At 52.5% G+C, this 24,322-nt stretch overlaps 5 protein-coding genes across 5 annotated transcripts; 1 reads left to right on the forward strand and 4 right to left on the reverse strand.

Annotated features, from left to right (window-relative positions):
- Positions 1 to 1,550: 1,550 nt before the first annotated feature.
- M431DRAFT_382725 (hypothetical protein) lies at positions 1,551 to 2,411 on the reverse strand. The gene has a single exon (XM_024914724.1). It carries the CDS (start codon positions 2,226 to 2,228, stop codon positions 1,614 to 1,616), a length of 615 nt encoding a protein of 204 aa, XP_024776295.1. The 5' UTR covers positions 2,229 to 2,411; the 3' UTR covers positions 1,551 to 1,613.
- A 3,870-nt stretch (positions 2,412 to 6,281) lies between these two features.
- On the reverse strand, positions 6,282 to 10,797 carry M431DRAFT_480274 (hypothetical protein; the record flags this gene model as incomplete). Its single annotated transcript, XM_024915850.1, has 3 exons — positions 6,282 to 7,410; positions 7,478 to 10,009; positions 10,073 to 10,797. The coding sequence occupies 3 exons, from the start codon at positions 10,795 to 10,797 to the stop codon at positions 6,282 to 6,284; spliced, it is 4,386 nt and encodes a 1,461-aa protein (XP_024776296.1).
- A 930-nt stretch (positions 10,798 to 11,727) lies between these two features.
- M431DRAFT_493093 (hypothetical protein) lies at positions 11,728 to 15,607 on the reverse strand (the record flags this gene model as incomplete). The annotated part of the gene is made up of 5 exons (XM_024917073.1): positions 11,728 to 13,146; positions 13,202 to 13,512; positions 13,587 to 13,889; positions 13,946 to 14,406; positions 14,478 to 15,607. 5 exons carry the CDS (start codon positions 15,605 to 15,607, stop codon positions 11,728 to 11,730), a joined length of 3,624 nt encoding a protein of 1,207 aa, XP_024776297.1.
- Positions 15,608 to 18,670: 3,063 nt separating this feature from the next.
- On the forward strand, positions 18,671 to 19,805 carry M431DRAFT_80481 (hypothetical protein; the record flags this gene model as incomplete). Its single annotated transcript, XM_024922952.1, has 4 exons — positions 18,671 to 18,836; positions 18,913 to 18,994; positions 19,059 to 19,602; positions 19,656 to 19,805. 4 exons carry the CDS (start codon positions 18,671 to 18,673, stop codon positions 19,803 to 19,805), a joined length of 942 nt encoding a protein of 313 aa, XP_024776298.1.
- A 447-nt stretch (positions 19,806 to 20,252) lies between these two features.
- On the reverse strand, positions 20,253 to 23,921 carry M431DRAFT_3762 (hypothetical protein; the record flags this gene model as incomplete). Its single annotated transcript, XM_024914681.1, has 2 exons — positions 20,253 to 21,269; positions 21,327 to 23,921. 2 exons carry the CDS (start codon positions 23,919 to 23,921, stop codon positions 20,253 to 20,255), a joined length of 3,612 nt encoding a protein of 1,203 aa, XP_024776299.1.
- Positions 23,922 to 24,322: the final 401 nt, after the last annotated feature.

Consider the following 24,322-nt stretch of genomic DNA (forward strand, 5'->3'; position numbering starts at 1 on the left):
GCCTTTGTGTGGTGATGCTCTTTGAGCGTTGTGGAGCGGGCTGTGCGTGAAGAGCTGTGAAAAGCTTCTGCTTCTGGGCGCGCTAGTCAGCCGAGGGTGCAAGGGGAAAGACGCGACACCGGCGTGGTTCTGAGAGTGGAAGCATTGCAAAGCTCCGGGAGGGCTGAAGGAAATTAAAGAGAATGGAGAGAGAGAAGAATGGAATAAAAAGAGCCAAGCATGGGGGTTTTTTTTGTGCTCACCTCGCTGAGGTCACCGTCACTCGCAGGCGCGGTGGGGCGGCAGATACAAGGCTTGGGGGAGTCACGGCCCTGACCGGGTTTTTACTACTTTTTCTGTCCTTTTTTCTCGGCTGGGTTAATGGGATAATAGGAGAGCCGATCGGACCCGCAGATGAATTGTATGAAGAAGAATCTCTTTAAGATTTCTTCAATTAAGCTGAAAAGGTGAAGTGGCGGGAGGGAGAAGGACAAGCGTCGCGTCGGATCGGGTTGCACGTTTGTGTCTTTTGCGCGTGGAAGAAATGGTTAGCAAAGGCGGCAGGAAATGTGTAGAGCCGCGACAGAGAGGTGGGATGGAAGAGATGGAAAAAGACGAGTAAAGACGAGGGGAGACGGGCGCTGTAATAGGGAATGCCAGTATGATCGGAAGGGAGGACGAACAAAGGTGGATGGCCTCTGGCTTTGATCCAAGCACAAGGGCAAACTTTCGATCCTTGGAACAGGCCCGAGTGGATCGCTGACCAGGGCCCCTGGCAGTGCGAGAGACGCAGAGAAAGCCCAGCGCGTCAGGGATGCGATGCGGATTGGATGGCAAGCTGTCTAGGCTGACACGAGCGACCGGGGCAGGGATTGTCTGGCGGCGTGCAGAAATCTTGCTTCTCCAGCCCGCAACTAGCACAAGGCCAAGCCAGATGTGGCCAGTCGCAAAGCCAGTCGTCAGAACTTTGTCGATGCGATGGTTGTTGGATGGGTGGAAGCGCTGGACAGGATTGGATCGAGCAAATGCGGTCCCGTCTTTTGGTGTGGTGGGTTAAATTGTCAACGAGATAAAAGCTGCTGGGAGTGAGAAGTGCGAGCGAGAATGAAGGTGAGGGTGAGAGTATGTAAGGTGCAAGCGCAAGCACAAGCACAGTATTACAGCGCTGTACAGTACAGTAATGTGAGGGTGGCCTCCCCCCCTCTTCTTTGCACGGAACGGGCTTTTAGAGGGCTCGCGCGCGTCTCAGCAAGACCCAAGCCAAGGGAGCCTGCTGTACTCGTACTGTAGGAGAGAAAGAGACAGAGACAGGCGGCGGGGGCGTGTCTTTGGGAATGCAACAAAGATGCACGGCTTTCTGTCTTTTCCCTTTTCTCTCTTTGACTCTGCGTCCTGACGATCGATCGATGCTCTTTTGTCTTGAACCGACTGGGGCTGGGCTGTGTGAGAGCGGAGCAAGCGAGCCTGTAAGTGAGGACTGCATTACATGCGCCAGAGCATGTGAGTAAAAGGTCCGTACGGAGCAGCTGCCGGTATCTGTGCAGCACGTAGCACCATCTGGATAGTATATTTTGCCAGGGGGATGGTGATGCTAGCAGCAGCAGTAGTACGAGCACGTACATGAGATTGATACCTTAGTAGGTAAGGTAGGTAATAGAGGTGTATGTGTATATATCTATAGTAGGGCTGTGTATGAGGTCTGGTGTATTATCTGGCTGGGTATGCCAAGGTATGGAAAGGTAATGGACCGAGGGAGTGGTACAAGAACGAGGCTTCGTATATGCGAGTATAGTAGTAGTATGAGCCGCGAGATACCGAGCGAGGCATAAGGGATTTGGAGGTAGCAATGATGCGATTGATGCGCAGTGTACATACAGCAGATGTAGATGTAGATGTAGGTAGATGTAAGTGCGAGAAGCAGTAGCGGCAACACCCTTTTTGAAGGCTTCTCTGCGATTCGCCGTCGCCATCACGACCATCCCATCTGCAACCTGACGGTTGCCATGCGACCTGCGCAAGTCCATCATCGCATCAGCTGCAGCGGTAAACAAGAGACGGAGCTCTTTGACTGGGCAGTGGCCTGCATGATGCATGCATGCGCGAGGGTTGGGCGCCGCAATTCGTAGCCCAATCTCGCATTCAAAATGTTGTTGCTTATCCTCTGCTCGATATGCTTGACAGACAGATCTGGCGATGCCTCGACTGCCGCCCCCAATTCGGGGCCAGGTACCCCGATTGAGCGCACCCATGGCATCAATGGCAATCCACTTCTAAATGCCTAGCATGTACTAACTTTAGTAACCCTATGTCTAGTGTTTTTAAGCCCATTGATGCTCTCCGGAAGAATGAGGAACGGAGAAGCCGTTGTAGTTATGGATACTATTTGATCGCGCCTCGTCTTTTTTTCCCGGCTCGACTAAGGTTCGCGCTCAGCCTTCAAACCATCCGTCATCATCAGCTGGCTTCTCCCATCAGCACTCGACTACTGCCACTTAGCCGTGGATAGTATTAACCCGGATCGTCCATTTACGTACTCGCTCAGAGGCAGAGTTTCTTGTCCTCTTGGCTAGTGCGTGCAAGTGGAATCTGTCATGTCTCATTCTGTTCCTGCCACGATCACAAGGTTAGAATCCAGGCACCCCGATTCCAAAACTCGCGTGTTCTCGACGCCTGCGTTTCAAACTCTGTTCTTCCCTGACCGGACCTCTTCAGCCTTTTTTCTGCGTCTTGATCCCTCGCAGGGATCTTGTCTCTGCTGCCCTTCTGACTCTTGTTTCCCTTTGGCTTTGGCTTTGGCTTACCTTGTTCCCCCCTCCACGAACCCCTCCAAATCCGTATCCCTTCCCCCCCTCCATGAGCATCTCCCCCACGCATAATGATACATGCTTGCAACATGTCCATTTTTATCTCATCTGGGCCGGCCTTTTCGACGGAACGGACATATGACAACTCTCAAACCCACTCCAAACAGATACTAAAGATAAACAAAACAGACGGAGAAAACTACGGGATGCCATCTCACCATTCGGCACCAAGTCGTCGTAATACGCGACTAAATACGGAGCGACAACAACGCGTCAACCCTCTCAGCTGATGTCTGCTCTCAAGGGCAATTGGCCCTTCAACTCGGCGGCGAACCCGCTCTCAAGCATCCGGGCGGCCCAAGACAGAGGCCGGAGATGGGTCTCGGTGATACCCAGCGATAGGCTCTCCGCGAATTCGGTCGCAACCCTGGTCGCGATTCGCCCACATACCCCAGCCAGCAAGGCATGTGAATACCTCCCGTGAAGTACTCCGTACCAAGTACGACCTGTATCCTCCGTACGGAGTAGAAAAGGCGACATCTGAGCACTCACTCGCTCGTCCTCGAGAGGGAGCACAGAAGGGGGGGCGTGCGAGAATGCCGAGCGCGAGTCGCTGATTGGGCGGGCCAGGGCGTTTGAGAGTCAAGACTTGAAGCCGGTCCCACTGCAGCCCAACAGTGTGACTGACGTCTGGGTCTTGGGCCGACTTCTGCACTCACTCTCATTCTGTTCTTTGCTGGGTGAGCAGTCGAGTCTTAAGTGCGTGCCCTTTGGTGGCATGTTGGAGGTCGCTTAAAAAACGCGTCATAATCAAGACGCGTCCAGACCCTTGTTTACTTTGGACGCGTCGCGCACCAATCACGGCGCTGCATTGACCACTAGCGCCGGCGCTGCCATTTAGAATCCCGAGAGCTCGCATTGGATCCATCCCGAGGCTCTTTGTTCATACAGAATCGCGATAAAAGGCACCGCGATTAATTAGCACCGCTTGGACCGAAGTGGTAGCTGGAGACGACGGATAAGACGAAGTTGAAAAAGGTGCATGAATTAGCCCGCCTTGTGCTGTCGATCGCATCCTCATGACGCAAGCAGCCGTCACGACCGTCTCCATGTCTCAGTTGTTTACTTGTACCACTCGTATCGTCTCCATCTATCTCCCGTCCGTCTTCTGCCTACAAGACTGGATTCTTCCTTTTACGATGATCAAGATCGTACCACGTCTGAGCTCCTAGTGTCAAGCCTGCTGAGCTGGCAAGCAATCAACCTCAAACACGCTAGTCGGTATAGTTCAGCAATGCATTGCAAACTATCGCCTGCTACTGGCTCAAACTACTGGTGCTACTATTTGATCTTAATGACCATATCCTTGCGGCGCATTGACTCTCGATACCATCCACCCGGCCAAGTGCCGTGGCTTCGTCCTCTGAAGAAAAGTAAGAAAAGTAAAAAGCTTCTCTTGCACTCTACGCGTCAACGTATATCCTGGCCGCTCTCTCTTCCACCCCCTTGCTTAGCCTCCTCCCCCTCCTCCATTCCAGATCCTTTTCCTCCGTGAACGAAAAAGAAAAAAAGACAGACATTTGAACGAGGGAGGATACACACTGTGTCATCGAACTGCCACCCCCTTCCGATGATGCCGACAAGGAAAGCTGGGGGAATGGAGTTTCTACTAGTTTATTCTCAGACTGAAACAGCAGAAAGACAAGCGCAATGCTTCAGCGTGGCTGTTCTCTCTGCCTTTTCTCGTCCCTGAAGATAAGTCTCAGTCTCTTTCTCTCCCGTGTTAACGGTTTCCTCATCCCCAACGTGTCCCCCATGCGCAGGGCCCTGCATCCCGTTCGCCTGTCACTGAGCACGAACCACACGCAAGGCATCGCCGTTTACTGTAAATCCTTGGCCTTGTAAGCTTAGAACTGTTTTACAAGAAAGTGTTGCCATTCTATGCCGAGTTAGGTAGGCACTCCCGTAATTTGACAGCCAAAACCCATCTCACGGAAACAGAATAGAAGGATTGCCTGCTCGTAGAAGAGAGAAGCCCCCAAACGCATAAATGGCTGCATCTTGAAACTTATGGAAGAATAAGGTTAGTTGGAAATCTGCACCCTCGTCGGTTCACCGAGTATCTTTAATCTCTTGCTCTCTTTTCGCTGGGGCCTTGCTGCAATCCTTGCTTGGGCTCATGCGCTGTCATCCGTTCCCTTGTCCAGTCAGTTGCTTCTATTTTCGTACAAAAGTAGACACAAAGAAACTTGAAGCATACTGTACTTTAGTAGGCACAGCAGGCAACAGGAAACAAAGGAAAAAGAGCAATGGCCGGAGCGCGGTACAAGCTGCATGCATCTTTAATTAATTGCATCCTTGCACCCGTTCATCCATTCCTCCCCTTATCCGTTTAGTTATATGACTGTATGTACATGCACTCAACTTGCTACAGTAATCGCCATATCTAATCCAACACCCCCTTGCCAGTCTCACTTCCATTGCGGCTCTTCCCAGTCCATGATGAGTTAATCAGGCATCATGATAGCACCTATTCTAGAATACTGCTCTCCTCAGCACCAGTCGGCCAAATCCTTTCACTCATCTCCTGACTTCTGCATCTTGCATCCGTATTGCCACCTCCTGCAGGGGGAAGGGGAGGGCCTTCAAATTCACAAAAAGAATTAATGATACTACATGAGAGCAAAATGGCCGTGCACGGTTGTTTGTACAGTCGGCTTCAACCTCACCTCTCAACAGAGAATGTCACCACTACTCCGTACAACCTTGTACGACCATGTCTGTGGCTATGAATACCTAGTAGTACTGCTAGAAAACTCCGTATCACGCTTCCCGCTTTTTCGTCTTCTCCTCTCCCTATGGATTGCCACGTAGTACGACTTGGCATCATGCTCGACTCTACCTGAACCGTGCAACTGCCGTGGCCTGTGCAATATATTTGAAACATTGAGACCTGCACCACTCATTCATCAAGCCCGTCTTGGCCCTGGCAGAGTGAGCATGTACAGTGATACAGGCAAGTATCCGAGAGTGAGAGAAAGGCGAAATGCTGAAAGGAGCAAGCTGCTCTTCATCTGACATTGGATGTTAAGACATGGCCTCTATACTACTAATCATGATACGGAGGCTTTTGTCACATTGTCACAAGTTGGTGCCAATACAGCGCACACGTACGAGCTCCTGAGCAAAAAGCCGGCAATTTTGAAGAAGTAGAAATCATAGGGATAGCATTACTAGCTCCTAATAATAAACAATAGTTTCAAAAAAGTAAAATGTTAAATGACAAAATCTCTCTCAAACTCAGAACCTAAACATAAAAAGCATTGTGTTCATTTTCGTGCTAAACGTACACGCTGCCGGAATATCTCTCTCCTTCCCCTACTTCTTTTGCATCCGCCTCAACATCGACATCAACTTCAAATAAAACCAAATCCCTCTCTCAGTAGTGTAAAGAAAGGCCAAGGCCTACTCCCCCTTTCCAATCGCAGTTTAGCAAGCCTACTCCAGAACTCGGCCAGCGACGGCAGCTGCGCTCTTGTCTTTTGTCGTCGTCTTCTTGAGAGCTCTTCCGGCTTGAATCTCTCCCAGGAAGCCAGCGGGACGGCCGCCGCCTGCTGCTGGTAATGCCGGAGCACCGCCAGGAGGAGGAGGAGGGGGAGGAGGGGGTGCACCGCCAGGCAAGGCCGGAGGAGGGGGAGGGCCTCCGATAGGAGCCATTGGCGGCGGAGGAGGTGGGCTTCCAGCGTCTGGCATAGGAGGAGGTGGTGGAGGAGCACCAACGGGCGTTCCGCTCGGCAGAGGTGGAGGAGAAGATATCGCCTCGCTTGCCGGAGCAGGCGTGGATGGCGACGAATCTCTACCAGCAGCGGAGAGCGGCCTTGGTGGCGCCATGGTACCGAACAAGATAGACGCCAGCTGAGCAGCGTTGCCGCCGCCGGGCCGGTCATCGTCAGAGTCTTCGTCGTCCGACTCCTTGTTGGAGCCCCAGTCGTCAGAATCGGCTCGCTTGCGAGACCAAGGCTGGGCGGGAGCGGGAGTTGGCACGGGGGCAGACTTGATATCCTGCGTCATGCGGTGGAATGGGTTCGTGGAAATGTCAGCTGCAGGTGTTGTTGCTTCCTTTGGTGCAGCTGGGGAAGATGCCTCCGATGACTGCGACATCATCTTGAAGTAGGGGTTCTTGCTCTCCGTCTCAGCGGGAGGAGAGGTAACCACCGTGGGAACAGGTGGTGGAGAGACGGCCGAAGGGGGAGGGGGAGGGGCAGCGACAGCGGCAGCGGGAGCAGGTGGTGAGCTCACTCTCTGCTCAGGCGAAGGGGTCGAAGCCTGTGGTGTAGCTTGCTGCTGGCCTTCGTCTTCATCGGATGACGAGCTATCTTCGTCGTTGATAGCCTCGAGTTGGCGCTGCAGCTCAAGTTCACGCTGTTTGGCAGCCTCCATCTCCGCACGACGAGCAGCTAGCTTGGCTTCCTTTTCCTTGGCTTCTGCCGCAGCTGCCTTCTTCTTTTTCTTTTCCTCTTCCTTTCGTAGCTTTCCTTGTCGAACCTGTTCTTCCAGAGCCTTGAGCCGTTCCGCAGCTTCACGTTGCTCCTTTTCAAATTCGTCTTCCTCCTCCTCTACTTTTTGCCTGTAACCGGAACCGTTAGCGATCCATCACTGGGAAAAAAGGGGTAATAGAATACTTGATGACATACCTCATTTGTTCGGTTTGCCTCTGTTGCTGCTCATGCTCTCGAGCCAGGCGCTCCTCTTCAGCGGCCTTGGCAGCCTCTTCCTCTGCCTTTCTCGCTACATCGCGATCATTTTCGGCTTTCCCTCCCTTTCTTGACGGAGGTGGCGGAGGCTTCTTAGCCGCAGCGGCCGGTGCCGCCTCTTCCACGGCCGGAGGTGGAATTCCCTGTTCTTCAGCAAGGCGAGCTTGTCGCTCAGCTTCTCGGCGGGCGTCCTCCTCCTCAGCCTGACGCAACTTGGCAGCTCTTTCGCTCCTCTCGCGCTCTATACGCTGAGCAGCTGTCTCTCCAGACTTGGTCGGTGCCTTGATACCCAGTGCTGCAAGACGCTCAGCCATGCGCTGTTCAGCTTGCTGCTTGATAAAGGCAGCGCGCTCCTCAGGCGTCTTGTACGAAGAGTACGAACCGCCGCCCGCTGTAGAAGAAGGAGTGGCAGTACGCGAAGCTGGAGCGGGGCTCTCGTCCTGCTGGGGAGCCGCGGCGGCAGCTCTTTCTCGGCGAGGCTCGTCTGCTGCTGAGGGCCGTGTAGAGCGCTTGTCCTGGGCCCGGACGCGGGCTGCCCGGCTCTCGCGCTGGAGATCGAAGATGAAGTCTCGAACTTCATCCTCAACACCGAGGGCGTCCTCCCAGCGACGCCTCTCATGCTCACTGCTGTTGTCCTTTCCAGTATCGTTGAGGTTGTCCTCGATGCTGCGCGAGAATTCGCGGACACTTTCCTCAACGTCACGGACCATGCGCTCATTGCCCTGCTTTTCATTCTTAACCCGGATGGTCTCTTCCTCGAGCCTCTTGGGGGCGTCAAAGTCCTCAGAGGTGGTCTCGATCTTCTTGCCTGTCAGAGCAGCAGTTCTCTGTTGCATCATGGCCTTGGCTCGAGCCTTGAGCCGGTCCGATTCCGTGACTGATCCGCCGGGACCAGTTCCGACAATGGACGACGCGCTGCCAGGGTGAGCCTTGGCATCCTTGAGACGGAAAAGCTCAAGTCTTGCTTCCATGATGGCCTTTTCCGCCTTTCGGACTTGGGATGCAAGTTGGGGGACCTTGTCCGTGAGGTTCTGGAGCTGGCGCTTCAGAGCTCTCGTCTCGGCGTCCGAGTTACCAACGGCCAGTGCAGCATCTGGGTGCGCATCAATATCATCCTGAATACGTCGGATGCGACGGTAGAGTTCCTCTGCCTCGCGGCGATCGCGTCGGTCCAAGATGTCGTCCTCTTCGTTGTTCTTCTCATCGGCAAAATCCATAGCGTCGAGCAAGATCTGCTTCTCCTTGACCTTTTTCCTTAGCTCATCCAGGGTCAAGTCATCGTTGGAGCCGACAGAAGACACGGCTGGGGATTCGGCTCGGGGAGAGGCTCCTCCCAGCCTTCGGCGAGCACTAGACCTGTATCCGAACTCCTCATCGTCATTCCTGAACACTGTAGCATCCTTGCGTCCGCCAGCAGCAGGGCTTGGGCCGCCTCGGAATGACCGATTCTTCATATAACTAACGCCAGTCTTTTGGGGCAGCAGGGCGGCACCAGAGTTCTTGCGAAAGTCAGACTCTTCATGCAACATTGACTTCAGGGTACCGATAGACTGGCTGAAGTTGCGAGTAGAGGGTGGGACAAGCTCGGGAGGCAGCACGTTGGGCATGGGGTATCCGTTTAGCTTCCTGTAGATTAAATGCATAGCGACAGCAAATTCGTCTAAGTTTAGGCGGCCCTTGTTACCGTGGTCGGCCAACGTCCAGACTCTCTCCAAGTCAGGCTTCTCAAGGCCACTTTGGCCGAAGATCTCAATAGCCGTGTCACCGCCAATATAGCCCTTTCTAAGACCATCCCAGGCTTTGAAGAGGGCATCGTATCTGGTCTTCTCTTCCTTGGTAATGGCCCACGGAATAACAGCATTGCCCTGAAGGCCAGCCGTGGTAAAGGTACCACCCTCGCGACCCGCCTGAGGCATCATGCGAGCCTGCAGCGCATCAATGTTGGGCAACCCAGATGCAGGGGCATTGACAAGGCCCCATTGACCTGGCACTCCTGTGGGTTGTGCATTCAATGGGGCGACCATGCCACCAGGGCCGCCGTATCCGGTAGGCATAGGGGGCAATGGAGGAAGAGGGCCATTGAATCCTGTTGGCTGGGGATTTTGTAGGTTGGCGTAGCCCGTCGGCTGAGGTTGGAGACCTTGCGACTGTCCTCCAAATCCTTGCTGTTGTGGCTGTTGCTGTCCAGGAAAGCCCGTCATCTGCGCTTGGAGAAGCTGCGAGTTTGATGGTGGTGGTGGTTGCGGCTTCGGCTGTTCAATAGTCGGCACATTGGTCGCCTGGCTCGTAGAGGGACCTTCATCTGCCACGCTAAAGCCGATGATGTCGACCATGCTAGACACCTCGTTTTTGACATGGTCGGGCAAAGTTGGTGGCAGCGTCTTGCCTGTGAGCTTCAAGTTGCAAAGGTACATGGCAAGGGCGAATTCGGGGAAGTAAAGCTGTCCCGCTCGCGTAGTATCTGCTAAAGTCCTATATGGCCCTCTGTTAGTCTCTGTATGAATCGTAGCGAACATAAATGCCTTGTTTCCTTACCAGATATGTGACAAGGCATCACCATCCAACTTGGAGCGTATCAAAAGGTCCCTAGCCTTTTCTCCCGACATTGTCGCCGAGCCATCTCCCACAGCGGACTTGAAGAGCGTCTCGAACTTTGCTTGATCCGCGGCGGTGATAAAAGACAGCCTAATGTTGGGGATCTTGCTCTGCGTCTTTTCGCCTCTTCGTCCCTGGGGTTTTGCCGTACCGCCGGTCTGGAAAGACGCGGCCACTTCCGCGAACCCAGTCGGCTGCGGCTTTATCGGAGGAGGAGGGGGGGAGATTGTCGAGCTAGACTGCTGCTGAGGCGGCACGGATGGAAATCCCGTCGGCTGCGGCACCTGCTGTTGAAGTTGAGGCGGCTGCTGTTGCTGCTGCTGTTGAAACTGCTGCTGGAATTGGGGAGGAATCGACGGCATTGGCGGGGCGCTCGATGTCTGGAACTGCTGCGGCTGAGCCTGTCCCGGAAACCCGGTATACTGCTGCTGCAATGGCTGCTGCTGCGGCTGGTATCCCGTCTGCTGGGCCTGCAGCGGATATCCGGTGTATTGCTGCTGCAATGGCTGCTGTCCGAAGCCCGTGGGCTGCGGCGCAAAGGGGCCCGGCTGTTGACCCGGCTGCTGGCCAGGCCCAAGACCGCTAAAGGAACCGCCATACTGCTGCTGTCCAGTCCCCGGGCGAGGACTGTTGCCTCCTAAGAAGGCGTTCGAGTTGGAATACATCGTCAACGCCGTGGGACGCTCGGATGTCGTCGGATCTGTCGCCTCAGGAGGTTTTCAAAACGAGGAGCGCGAGAGCTCCGCAGCTCGACGAGACGCAGGCAAGACAAAGAGCGAGAGCGAGAGTGAGAGAGAGCGAAGCACAAGTGAGTGAATCAAGGGCAGAATTGAGCCCCAAAGCAAGAAATCAGGCGTCAGACGCAGACAAAGGAAGCTGGCTGAAAGAACTCGAAAGTGATGACGAAGCTCGCGCCAACGCCCGGTGAAATGATGCTAACGTTGCTTATAGGCGGGCGATTCGACTCCGTAGAGGTTCCAGTTACGAGGAGTGCCTGCAGAAGAGGAGCTGCTGGGGCTGGGCAAATTGCGTGGCTCAGCGGCAAGGAACCGCCCCACGGCTCGCTGTGGCTGCACCCCACCCGGGTTTCTTGCAACTCGGAACATGCATAAAATGGATTCCAACGTACGAGCATTTGAATGAAAGAAATGGTCCTTTGTTACAATATTGACTTTACACACACGCGCAAGACTTGGTCAATGACAGAGAGAGGCTGCCGTATACTAGTTATCAATACCAGTATATCGAGATGGCATCAAGCACTATTACTATGTGGATATAAACTTATAAAACTTTGAGCGTCCTGATTCTATGTTCAATAGGTATGTAGTCTGCTTGGGACTAATAATGACAATAAGCAATGGGTATCAATCAATCCATCCATCGAGCATGCATGCAAGCAAGCAAGCAATCCAAATGACATGCCAAAAATAAATATAAAAATAAAGGTCCCGGGTTTGGGCACGCTGGCGGCTCCCTGCCTTCTCATCTCCTTCACCCTAGTCAATTCCCCTTTCCCCTGCACATCTCAAAGTGCCATGTTTTCCTGCAAATTTATACCATTGCCAGGGTGGCCCCTTTTCAGCCTTCTCTTTTCATGGTCTTTCCTCTTCTTCAATAGGTTCCACCGATTCACCGAGAAAGCCTTGATACTTCCCCATAAGCAAGCTTATTTCGTTATCGGAAATCAAAAAGCTTTCGTCGGATGCCGGGTTGCTCGTCCCTTCGACAGCTGAAGCGCCGGTCCACCCGGGCTCTTTCTCAGGGGGGCTCTCCATCTCCGAAGGTGTCGCATTGCCCGCATCACTATTGGAACTGGCGTCCGTCGTCGGGATACTAGCCGCGTCGCTTGAGACAATGGAGTAAGGCCGCATCGTTGTCTCGTCGGAAGTTTCACCCGAGAGAGGCGCCCATACGATAACCTTTAATGTTTCCGAGCCATGGTTGGAAGTGGAGGGACCCCTGCGCAAAGAGGAGCCTGTAGCGTTTTGAGCCTCGAATTCTCTGCTGGCGAGCCCCCCAAAGTCGACTGAGAATGTGCCCTCTTCTATCTCGCACGTTTCCAGTGCTGGGTCGGCCGACGTCTGTCCAATACCATGTATCTCGTTGTAAGCCTTTTGGTTTCTTTCAAGCACTTGATTCAGCGCCGCAATTGCGGCATCCCATTCATCGCCTAGCCGCTGCACAAGGGGCTTCTCCACAACCACCGGAGCCTTTTCATGTTTGAGTTTGTTAAATAGCCCGGAGGAGCGGCGTGTTGACACCACCGGCACATCAACTTCTGCGGATTTCTGGATTGTCTTGGCCAATTCTGCGTCCGAAAACGCCGAGAAGTGCCGGATTGTGGTGTTGGCCTCAATGCGCTTCACTAGATGCCAGAAGTTGGAGAGGTTGAAATCATTCCCCTCGCAATCCAGAGTATGCAGCGTTTGGTTGCCCGAGATAGCTTCAGCCAAATCTCCAATATTAATATTGAGCATCTGGCTTCGGACGCGAAGATGTTCAATTCGCTTGTTGTGCTTCATGCCACTTAACGATTTGGAAAATTCCCTTCCTAGCCGGCCTTCATCCAGCTTGGAAGAATATCCGGATATATCCAGGAAACGGATGGTCTCGTTCTTGGCGAAGAGTTCTGCAGCGGCCTCGCAAGCAGTGCTGCTCACAGCGTCCGGCGTGGCACAACCGGCCAAGCTCAGGCACTCTATTGTCTTGTTGGTGGTCAATGCTCGCATCAGGTTGACAAAGCTCTGCTCATAGCTGAACTCAGTCATCTGCATGAACAAACTCCAAGGTCCGTGGCCAGAGGCAATTGCATCGCACAAAATCTCGATACCATCATCTAGCCAGTTTGAATTTATATGAACTGTCATATGTCTAGCGTGGCCCATGCTAAAGAAGAGCTGGGCAACTTGGCTTCCAGTGAGGCCGCAATTATTAAGGCGGATCACTTGGAGGCCTTGCGACATTGGAGACTCCATATATTTTGCGAGAGAAACAACACTAGTAGTGTTGAGCTGTAGTTGTTTAGTTAGCTACCGGAACTGCAGTGATCATGTCTCATGCACTTACGATTATTCCAGAGAGATCCAATTCTTGCAGAGCCCAGCTATTAAGCGCACGCGCAGTAAGGAGTGGTTCATCCGAGACGAGTCTAGTATTGCCCGATATATTGAGCTTCTTGATATTGCGCAGTTGATGAAGAGTATAAGTGATTGTTTCAAAGCCAACAGTCCCATTGTTGTTCGACGTGTCGATACACTCAATAGTCTCAGCTTGGCCTGCAAGTCCACTCCAGAGCTTGGTTAGATCAACGTCGCCGAGTCCGCAATTGGATAGTTCAATCTTCTTCATGTGGACATCATCCAATGCAAAGACATTTGCTAAATCCAAAAAATTAGTGATAACGTTCAAATTTAATACAGTCTTGCTATGTCTCCTCATGCGGTGCGCATACCTAATTCAGCTACCTCGCTCGACCCAATAGGATTGCCAGACATGGAAATGCCATGGCAGTGGCACAATTGGGTCTTGAGTAACATCGACAGGGGCCGAATAATCTCCCCGCTCATTTTGCGCATGGCGGATTGGTTGATCGACCCACGACCGGTCTGCGGTCTCCTTGCTCGTTGTAAGCCGACAGTATTTGTAAGATCAATATACCGTATAGATTCAGAAGAAAACATCAACGCATGTATCTCTTGTTCTAGAATCGGAGCTTGTATGAGAAGCTGATAGTAGTCATCTGGTATTCTAACGCCTAATACGCTTGTCAGCTATGGGTCGGGGGCCGGTTCAGAATTGGAGTGCAACTACCGCTCAAAGATGTGTATACCACAGCGTCTCCAAATTGTGAATAGTCGTTCTTGTTCGCCAGTGATGAAAGATCAACATCACGAAATGATAATGCTTTAAAGAAGCTATTGTATCGTAATGCTCGAAAGACTGCAAGGATCTGAAGTGGAGAATACTCCGAATCATCGGAGGCAAGTAGTCGGAAAGCCGGCTCTGATGGGGTATACCATTCGATTGTCCAAGCGGGGACCTGTACGCGGAAAGCATTGCAGTAGGCTTCTAGACTTATCTCAAGGCCACCCAAATCGTTTCCGGATGTCAACTGAAGGGGTGCCGGAAGGCCTTTGATCTCGAAAATAGCATGCTGAAGGTTTTGTGGCCACATGGGTTTCAAGACGCGGTCGATCTTAACAAGGGCCTCGATAATCCGGCGATAAAACGTACTTGCCAGAACCAGGCGAGTTTCTCGGTCAAATGGCAAGCTATTGATGTTAGTTGTGAAATGTTGCATCAATCAATTAGACAAACAGGCGTTGGCCCGGATCTCACTCACCGAAAACACATCGTAAATCTTTGCTCGTGAGACGCTACTGAAGCCTGGAAACGGGTCAAAGATACTGTCCCAAACTCGTAGGTTTTTAGTCGCAGGTCGCCTGGCAGAGTTGAATAATCGGCTTTGAGTATCTCAATAAAATAACACATGTAGGGCCCAATGGCAAGGTAATACGTCGAGGTATCTATGACATCCTGGGATTCGTCTGTAGCAGCACCTTTCTGAGCTGTCGCCACAACACGTTTTACCACTGGGAAAATCACGCCCTGGGAAGCACTGTCGTCCGATGTCTCAGTAGGGTGCATTGTGTGGGTGATGCGGATCTTAACATTCTCAGGCACATTCGTAGGGAGAGGATTTCTCCTAGACCTTGCCTTACAAGCCTGATGAATATCCGCTAGCCAATCATCTCTTTCTTTTGGGAGAGCGAAGTAGAAGTGTGCTTTGCAGGAGGCGATCTTGGGCGCTCTTGAGTGCCACCAAACCTCAATACCATGACGGGAGCTTGAAGATTCCTCAATGAATACCGCAATAATGGACCGGAGGGGTATATCCAGTCGAATCTCTCCCGAGGCAGATTTGGTGCTCATGGAATGGATAGAGTGGAAGCCTTTTCCGTGGCGGTCCTCCGTCTGTGTCAGCTGCGGGAAGATAGCTCTAGCAGCTTCCGCGCTTCCGAACTTGACCAATGCATGATCTGCCAGAACGAGATATTCGGATCGAGCTTTGAGCAGAGAAGAATCGGGCTTTAACCATCCATATCGAATCATCTCCATTGAGGCAAAGGTAGGCTCCACAGGGCTGCTAGGGGATTCCGGGGGGATAGTGCTAACGGAAGAGTCTCTGGAAACTCTCCTCTGCAGCCTTTCGATCATGGATCCGGAGCCCGATGGCGTCTTGGAGAGTTTTCGTTGTGAAGACCCAGACCTGGATGGTCCACTGGACATTGAATCTAACGAAGAGCTACTAATTGAGCGGAAGGCTTTGGACAATGTACGGGACTTTTTGCTCTCAACAACTTCCGGCGTTTCCCCCTGGGAAGGGGCATTATGGAATGGAGATAACGATGCCGTCGTGCTTGCAACAGAAGACCTCCACTTCCATTTCTCGGAGCTCTTTGTGGGCTTCATTATGGCGGCTGGATTGGGATCCTCGAAGCGAAGCTGAGGGGCGGGTTGTCAGGAGATCTCAGCTGGACATGCCGATCATGGGAGAAGAAACAATGGAGCAGATGGAGTCAGATCTTTCTTGAGGCCTGGGGAAATCCAATCGTTGCGTCAAGGAATCGGTGGCCTCGAAGGCCTACCTAATAAGTAGAAAACGGCGCGCACTCGTCCCGGCTGTGAACCGATGTCTCAGCCCACCGGTGGTGTAGCTGGCAAAATAGCTGGATAAACCGGCGAGACAAATGACATGCGCCTGTCTTTTTGTCCTCTCCTTCCCCCTCTTTCTAGGTTGTCTTTCTTTCTCTTCTTTCTTCAGGTCACTCAAGAAACGCGTCCAAGCCGGTTCAATGTCTTGACGTTCTATTTTGTTTTTGGATACCAGGGCAACGTCTGAGTCGCTCAGGAGACAGTGCGGGATGCACTTCCCAGGCGCGAATAAGCGGTAGGAAATCGCTAGGGAGACGCGAGTCGTGGATGGCTGAGCCGTGGAGGGAAGGTCGATACTTGGTGCAGGGGGGTTATCGTCGACTCTGAGAAAGAAGTGTTCTGTTGCGATTTGACGGAAAATTCGCGATTTTTAGGCGCCAGGACAGCGGTGGTGTAGGCGGGCGCTTTTTTGTTACGATTTCATCTATCCGCGAGTGGGATCGACATGAGCGTCCGCAAGCGTTCTTTTTTTTTTTCTGCCCCTGGGCTTCAGCTGTGCAGCTTATCACAAACACACGCGATAAAGTCCGCTCCGCAGTAGAAATGTCTGTAGATGTCACATGCAGCTACAGAAAAGACGAATGGATGTCACGGTCCGGAGATGCGTCGCTGTTGGCCGTCTTCGTCTCGACTGAATTCGTAACAGTTTGACGAATCGAATCGCTCTGCTTACTGACTGCGCGGCCAGGTGTCCGTCCAGCGGTCTGGCCCGGTGTCACACGATGAAGGAGAAAAGAAGAAAAAGTCACTCGAAAAAAAGGCAGAGGGGCTGCAGAGGGGCTAGAAAGGAAGAGTTGGCGGAAGATTGGGAAAAAAGAGAAGAGGAAATACGAAGGTGTGCCGCACAGGGAGACAGGCGTGTGATATCTCCATGAGCTCCTCTATTCACTGGCCAGGTTCAGCAGCTGGATGACGAGACCAGCCAAGCATCCGCCACACGGGGCCGCAAAGCGAAAAGGCCCCTCTCGACTCGAGTTTGAAACCGCGTAGTCGATTTGGTGCCGTTCAAGGGTGCTGGACAGGGTCTCCGGCCGTCCGCGACGCATGTCAGCTTTTTTGCGGATTCACAAACCAGCGTCATGCCGCCTCTGATAGCTGGAATCTCGATCTCGGCGCGCAAAGTCAATTGACGTCTGGCCAAGCTGTGCTCAGAACCCGCTAGCCTATGAGGTTCGCCCAAGGCCAGTCGTCCGCGGTACGAGACGATTTAGTCCCACGCATTTAGATTCGCGCTGCGGCTAGGACTGCAGGGCCCCGTATTCCCTCCACCGGGCTTCGTCATGCCATTTCATGTTTGTCTGCATCAAGCACCCATTCCCATTCTTTTGTCCAGCTCACAAAGGCGAGGGCGACTCCTGCTTTATTCGCCCCGACAGCTCCATCCTGGGAAATATCTGGGTTATGCCATGGCTCATCATTTGCTTTCTTGATTCGCCTCATCCAGATCAATACCCGATCTGGCCTACTCCGTGCATGGGGGTTTCCCTTTCATCTCTGCTCTTTGCTGCTCTTTCATCACTGTTACACAGACTCTATCTCATCGAAGAAGTTGTTGTGGCATACCTTATGCACCCACGGCGGAGCCGTAACGCCTCATTGACCAGGGTCCGAGAGCTGGTGTGAGGAGGCTGGCCAGGGGCTCCAAGGATTATACGCAATGATCACCACAGTCCCTCCAATTTCTGATTGCTGTGATTTTCTAGCGCCTCGAGCTGCAGTTCAGTAATATTCCGTGCTCCGTATGTAATCTTCAAGTCTCCCCGTGTTATAAGTTCAGTTTCCTACCTGTATAGCAGCCTATCTGTAGTTCTCATGGCCCCAAACTGCTCGTCCAAGTGCAAGCTGCATCGAGTCTGAATATTGTAGCGTTTGGCCGGAGGTTGGTAAGCTTTGGGTCTTTAGGGCCGTGGAATACGATTACGGGATTTCTTAAAAGCAACGCGGTGCCGCGTTGCTCCGTGCCATCTCGTATGCCCGGGCGTCAGCTGCCGAAATGGTGCTCTTCGCTATGCACAACTTCCCTGATTAGGGACAGTCCACCGCAACACAACTTATGCAGCAGTAAGATACGAGTACAAGGTGCAGAACGCACGCAGAGCTAGTGCGTGACGAGACGAGACGAGACAGACGTCCTTGTCCTCTTGTCTTTTCTTGTTTCTGTGCTCCGGACGGAGTACCGTGCCATACAGAGTAAGCGCCCAATCGACCACAGTGCCGGACCCGTTGTATGTACCGGATGGTGGCATGACGTATGCATCTCTTTTCGCATTCAGCCGTCTTTGCCTGCCCATCCCATCCGCATCCTCCCAAGCAGCTCTGCCTGGTCGAGGTCGAGTCGAGGGCCTGGTTGAAGGAAGGTCGCAATTCAGGTGGTAGAACAGGTAACAGTGCAACAGTGGCACGATGATGTAAGACGGAGAATGGCACGCCCCGGATCATTCGTTCTGCCGACAGCGCGGCTGGCGATTGGCGGGCCGTCTTTCGTTGGGGACGGCCCCAGCCAGCTCAACGGCAGAACGAGCCCTGTCCTGTCACCGCCAAAATTTCCTACCTTGGACGTGTTATCAAGCCTCGTCTTTTTCTCCAGGCCCAAGCATTCAAGGCGACTCAACTGGCGGGAAGCGTCTTAGAGCAGCCGTGGAGCTTCGCAGCCGGCCGCAGCCTCATCGCCCTCTAGGCCATCGTCAATTGCCCACTAGCAGCCCTTTGCACCCCGAGCTCGCGCTGCCCCTCCGTGGCCAATTGTCCCGCATCGTCCCACCTTTGGACGATAAATATCGTACGCTGTGAGCTGTTCTTTTTGCTCTCCGCATCGCTACCATGGCCGCCAAAGTCGACGAGGGCGCATTCGCCCGCCAGTACATCGATTACATCTACATTCCCGCTGCTCTCCTTGTCGTCGGTACTGCCATTGTCAAGATTGACTGGACTCCATATGCCGCTCTTCTCGCCGTTGCCCTCGGCACTTGGAACTACTTCAGCTTCCGTAAGTACCCGGTCTTGGTCACATGTTTTCAATGTGCGCTGCACTTCTTGGATTCAACTAATTGTCTTTACTACAGAGATCAAGAAGGTGTTGAAGCCGGATGTCTTCCAGGAATTCCCGCTCCAGGAGAAGACCATCATCTCCCACAATGTTGCCATGTAAGTTCGCCTTTGAAAGTTTCTTGAACCTGCCTTCGGCAGATCTAACAACCGCCATCCTCAGCTACCGATTCAAGCTGCCCTCTCCCCGGAGCATTCTTGGCCTCCCCATCGGCCAGCACATCTCCATTGGCGCCCATCTTCCTCAGCCCGATGGATCTGTCAAGGAGATTGTCCGATCTTATACCCCCATCTCTGGCGACCACCAGCCCGGATTTGTCGACCTCCTGATCAAGTCCTACCCCCAGGGTAACATCTCAAAGCACATGGCTTCCCTCCAGGTTGGCCAGACCATTCGCGTCCGTGGCCCCAAGGGTGCTTTCGTCTACACCCCTAACATGGTCCGCCACTTTGGTATGATTGCTGGAGGCACGGGCATCACCCCCATGCTTCAGGTTATCCGGGCCATTGTTCGTGGACGTGCTGCCGGCGACAAGACTGAGGCCGATCTGATCTTTGCCAACGTTACTGCCCAGGATATTCTTCTCAGGGAGGATCTCGACGCCCTGGCCAAGGAGGACAGCAACATCCGCATTCACTACGTGCTCGACAAGCCTCCGGAAGGCTGGACCGGCGGTGTTGGCTTCGTTACCGCCGACATGATTACTGTACGCTTTCCTAATAAGTATGATACTAGAGCTTGTACTGACAGCATTTTTAGCAATGGCTCCCTAAGCCCGCCAGTGATGTCAAGATCCTGCTCTGTGGCCCCCCTCCTATGATTAGTGGTCTGAAGAAGGCTACCGAGAGTCTCGGTTTCTCAAAGGCCCGTCCCGTCAGCAAGCTCGAGGACCAAGTCTTTGCTTTCTAAACAAAAAAACGGTGTTATGTGCGGCGTCGATACCTTAGTTGGCAGAGGTGCATTCACCATAGACTTCTCAGGGAAGCACTTCTGGTGCGAACAATCTAATAGACCGCTGGCTCAAAAATGTTAAAATAGATTCATGTAATAACATCCCTGGCGAGTTGGTAGAAACCCGGGAATTTTAGGATACTTGGGAATAGAATACATCACGCATGCCCACTAATGAAACATGACAAGTGCCCAATGTTCATCTATAAAGCCAGTATGTTAATTCTTCCTCAGACTATCTAAAACCCCAAATCGCTATTTTCCTTTTTTTGGTGCGCATTTCCCACTGTATCAGGGGGAAGCTAGTAGTATACATGTACAAATTTGTGTCCAGGCCCTTCCTATCACCAAACCCCCTTTCTCCCCCTCTCAAAATCCACGTGAGAAGCAATGATTATATTACGATTATTCGTCATCCTCATCCGCGGCCGCAGCGCCATCATCAAATTTCGCACTGCTGGGCTCCGCGTCTTCATCTTCCTCGTCGCTCTCCGCAATCACACGGCCTCTGCGACTCCTCTTGGCTTGGCTTCGGGGAGCATCAACATCCTCATCATCATCTCCTTCGCCGCGGCCCTTGTCCTCATCATCAACGTCCATCTTTTCGGCAGCATCTTCGTCTGCTTCGGAGAGAGGCGTCTCGTCTCTGTCCAGGTTCCTCTCGGCACGCTCGAGAGCGTCATCATCGTAATCCTCGTTGGCCTCCTCGTCGGAATCAACCACAATTTCAGCCGACTTGAACTTGGAATTCTCTCGCTTAGTAAGGCGACGTCTCTTTTTGGTGTGGTTCTCTTCCTCAAAGCCCTCATCCTCATCTGCATCGGCCTTCTTCTTCTTCGATGACCTCTTTGGCTTGCCCTCGCCAGCAGGGGCGCGTGGTGCTGGCTTGCGTTTTCGTTTAATCTTTTCACCAGTCTCTTCATCCGTAGTCATCTCCGCCTCTTGTCGTGCTCGTTCCTCCTCAGCTCGTTGTTCTGCTTGGAGCCTATCGCGCGCGGCAATGGCCTCACGTTCTTTCCTGATCTTCTCTTGTCGCTCTCGCTCCTTCTCCAGAACTGCTTGCCGCTCTTCTTCACGCTTCTTCATCTCGGCCTCTCGCTGTTCTTTGGCGGCCGAGATCTTCTCCTTATTCTTCTCTTCCCACTCCTTCTGCTTTCCGAGTGCTCTCTCAAGCTGCTTGCGGAGCGTATTGCGGGCCATGTTAGCACGCTGTTCGACATCGTGCTTGGGATAAGGCGTTTGGGGATGAGCAGCAATCTTATCTAGCGACTCAATGGCGGCTTCGAGACCCTCAGATGCCTCTTCCAGCTGCTCAGCCGTCCGTCTGTTCTCAGGCAGGCCCTGAATTGTTGTCACAAGCTGGATCTGAACAAAGGCAACGTTGAACTGATAATGTATTTGATCCGGAGCCACTTCAAGTGCCTGTGAGTCCTTGTTAGTAAGAAATATTGTGACTAGAAACCGAAGCAATAAGCTTACCTTTTTGGCACATTCAAGGGCCTTAATGTACGAGTCCACATCTCGATCTACCCTTCCTCGGTTTAGCCAAGTGCGGCCAAGACATGAGAGGATAACTGGATCATTTGATTTGCCATCTTTAGATAGAGCAACCTCGTAATGCTCAATGGCCTTGGAGAATTGCTTCAGCTCAGCAAAGATGTGACCCAAGTTTACGTATAGATGAGAATCCTTGACAGTGTCTCGAACTTTGTTGAAAATGGTGAGAGCCGTTTTGTAGTCTCTCTTGTCCTCCACAAGAGCGATTGCAATGCCCTGAGCTGCATAGGCGTTCTTCGGGTCGAGTGACAGAGCTTTCTCGAAAAATTCAACAGCCTTGCAATACGTTGCACTTCTCTTCTGCTTGTCTTGCTCTGTTTCACGTCGCATTTCTCTTGCCTGCAGGAGATATAGATTACCCATTCCGACCAAGGCGTACCTATCATGCTTGTCGTAATTTTGCAGCGTATGCTTGTAATGACGGAATTCGTGATCCTCGGTGATATTGGCAGGGCGCTTTCTGGAGTGAACCTTTCCGAGATACCATCCATAGAGAGCTCGAACTTCCAGGTCGGCTGTATTCTCTTGGTATAACTTTGCCACAGCGTCGGGTCCTTCCTTGTTGGGATTTTTCCTCAGCTTAATGTACGCAAGCCGTGTGCGGGCATCAGTATAATCGTCGTGACGGTTCAGCAGGCCCTCGTACACTTCAACAGCCTTGTCCGTCAGCCCACGGGCCTCATAGCTTCGGCCCAGGTTGAAGCTAATGGTAGTCACCAAGGCGTCGGTATCCATTGTGGGATCCTTCTCACCGGCCCTCATGCACGCACCTAGAGCAGCCTCGAACAGCTCGCTGGCTAGATCGTGCTTCTCCGCCTGAGAGTGAAAGCAACCAATGTTGTTCAGAAGCTGAGGTGGAAGAAACTTGCGAAGAGCCGCCTGAACTTCAGCCTCGGGTACATCCGTTGGTCTTTCTGACTCTGGGATTTGCTCGAGTTCCAGCTGCTCAACTTGCTGCAGGCACTGCAATGCCTTCTCAGGGTTCTCCGTTTCATATAGTCGGGCCAAGTTTAAGAGGACGGAAGCGTCAGGTGATAGGGCCTTCTTTGGGTCCTTCCAAGAATTCCTGACACCCTCTAGCAAAGCAATTGCCTTCTTCATTTCCGCAGACCTATCTTCCTTGCTGTCACTGTTCTGGCTAGTGAATATTTCCTCCGCATAAATGGTCCCCAGAAGAATCATGGCTTCGTGGTTTTTAGACTGCTGGATGATTTTTTCCAGTCTCAGCTTGGCCTCTCCCAGGTCATTTTTCATGACAGACAGTTGTGCAACACCAAACTTAGCTGGGAGATAGCCAGTCTCGGTACCTCCACGAGCATCGTCGGCGCGACGATAGTAGTCGCTAGCACGCTCTAAATCACCGTTATAGTGAGCTTTTCTCGCGAGCAGATACCATCCGTCACTGGCAACGGCGTTGACATCAGTGTATTGAATAGCCTTGTGAGCCAACTTGTCTGCGTTATCCCACGCCTTTCGAGACAGGAAGTAACCTGCAAAGGTGGAGCAGGTGATGGGGACCTCCTTATCGAGTTTGAATGATTTTTGAGTGTATTCAATCATGGCCGTTTTATAAAGCTTGAGGAACTCGTCGCTGTTGACCGGAACGTGACCGCTAGCGTCGAGGTAGTATAGACCAAGGAGAATGTTGGGAACCTTGGAGTCGGGGTTGATTTCCAGACATCTCTCCCAGGCTACTTTTGCATCCTCTTTAAACCCAAGTTGCCAGAAACAGCAACCAATGCCGATACGAGGATCAGGATCCACCAAGTCAGGTCTCTTCTGAAGAACGTCTTGGTATGTAGACAATGCCTCGGGGTACTTGTGCATGGAGAACAGGGTGCGAGCCTTTCCCATCAGGGCCAGCATGTTCTTGCCCTGAGAGACTCGGAGGGCGTCATCAAAGGCCTTGGCAGCGTTCTTGAGAAGCTCGCTCTTCTCCGTCCCTAGGCCTCCGGCTGTCTTTGATGGGCCTTGCAGTGAAGCTCTGAGCAGAAGCAAAACTCCACGAGCAAGGAAGATGGGTGGGAAGGATGGGTTGAGACGTGCAGCGTCATTCAGGGATGACGTTGCAAGCTGGAGGTAGTACTCCTTCGTCTTGGCTTCTGATACATGAACACCGTCAGGCGCAACACGAGGAGCTTCTCGACTTTTCCACAAGTACATCCAACAGAGACAGCAAATCATGCTAACTTTATCGCGTGGGTTGCCGCTCTGTATGGCGTTGCCACCTCGAATCAGCATCTCGATGGCGTGGTCGATTTTCCGTTGCTTCGCATATGCCAACGCGACGGTCATCCAATATGTCTTTGCCGCATGCTCATTTTCGAATAGAGTACACAGCTCGGTGGGATCATCAACAAGATCCTCAAGATCGATTTCGACCGCTTCGTCTTCCTGGTCGCCCTGGACAGGAATATCGATGGCGGAGGGGATGTCGGAGAATCGGGTGCTAGTAGGAGCCTTTAAAGCATCTCCGTTTGCCGCGCCATTCGCAGCGCCATTCTGAAGAGCCGCCATGGCTGAAGATCCGATTCAATGCCTATGGGGAGACGGGGGGCTGCTTGAAGTACTGCGAGATCGCAGAAACGCGTTCGACAAGCTGGTGATGCGCCTCGGAGGTGACTGGCAAAAGGTTAATCAGTTTTCTCTATATCATGGCAATTCCTGTCAGCCGAGCGCGGATGAATCGGTGGCTAGAGTCGAGAAGGAGTTGCCGAAAGGCTTGATATCGCGAGTTTGGGATTGATCACGATGAGGCGAGCCAGAAATTCCATGGATAGCTCAGGGAAGCCGAGAGTGGTCCGTGCGCCCCGTGACGCAACCTGATTGGACAATGAGCGATGTAGGCAGACTTCAAGTCACTTCGGCGTGAAGAACGATGTTTAATGTTCACATACATGATATCATTGATTGTAAAA

This window comes from Trichoderma harzianum, assembly GCF_003025095.1.
Source record: "Trichoderma harzianum CBS 226.95 unplaced genomic scaffold M431scaffold_4, whole genome shotgun sequence".
In the NCBI taxonomy this organism is placed as follows: domain Eukaryota; kingdom Fungi; phylum Ascomycota; class Sordariomycetes; order Hypocreales; family Hypocreaceae; genus Trichoderma; species Trichoderma harzianum.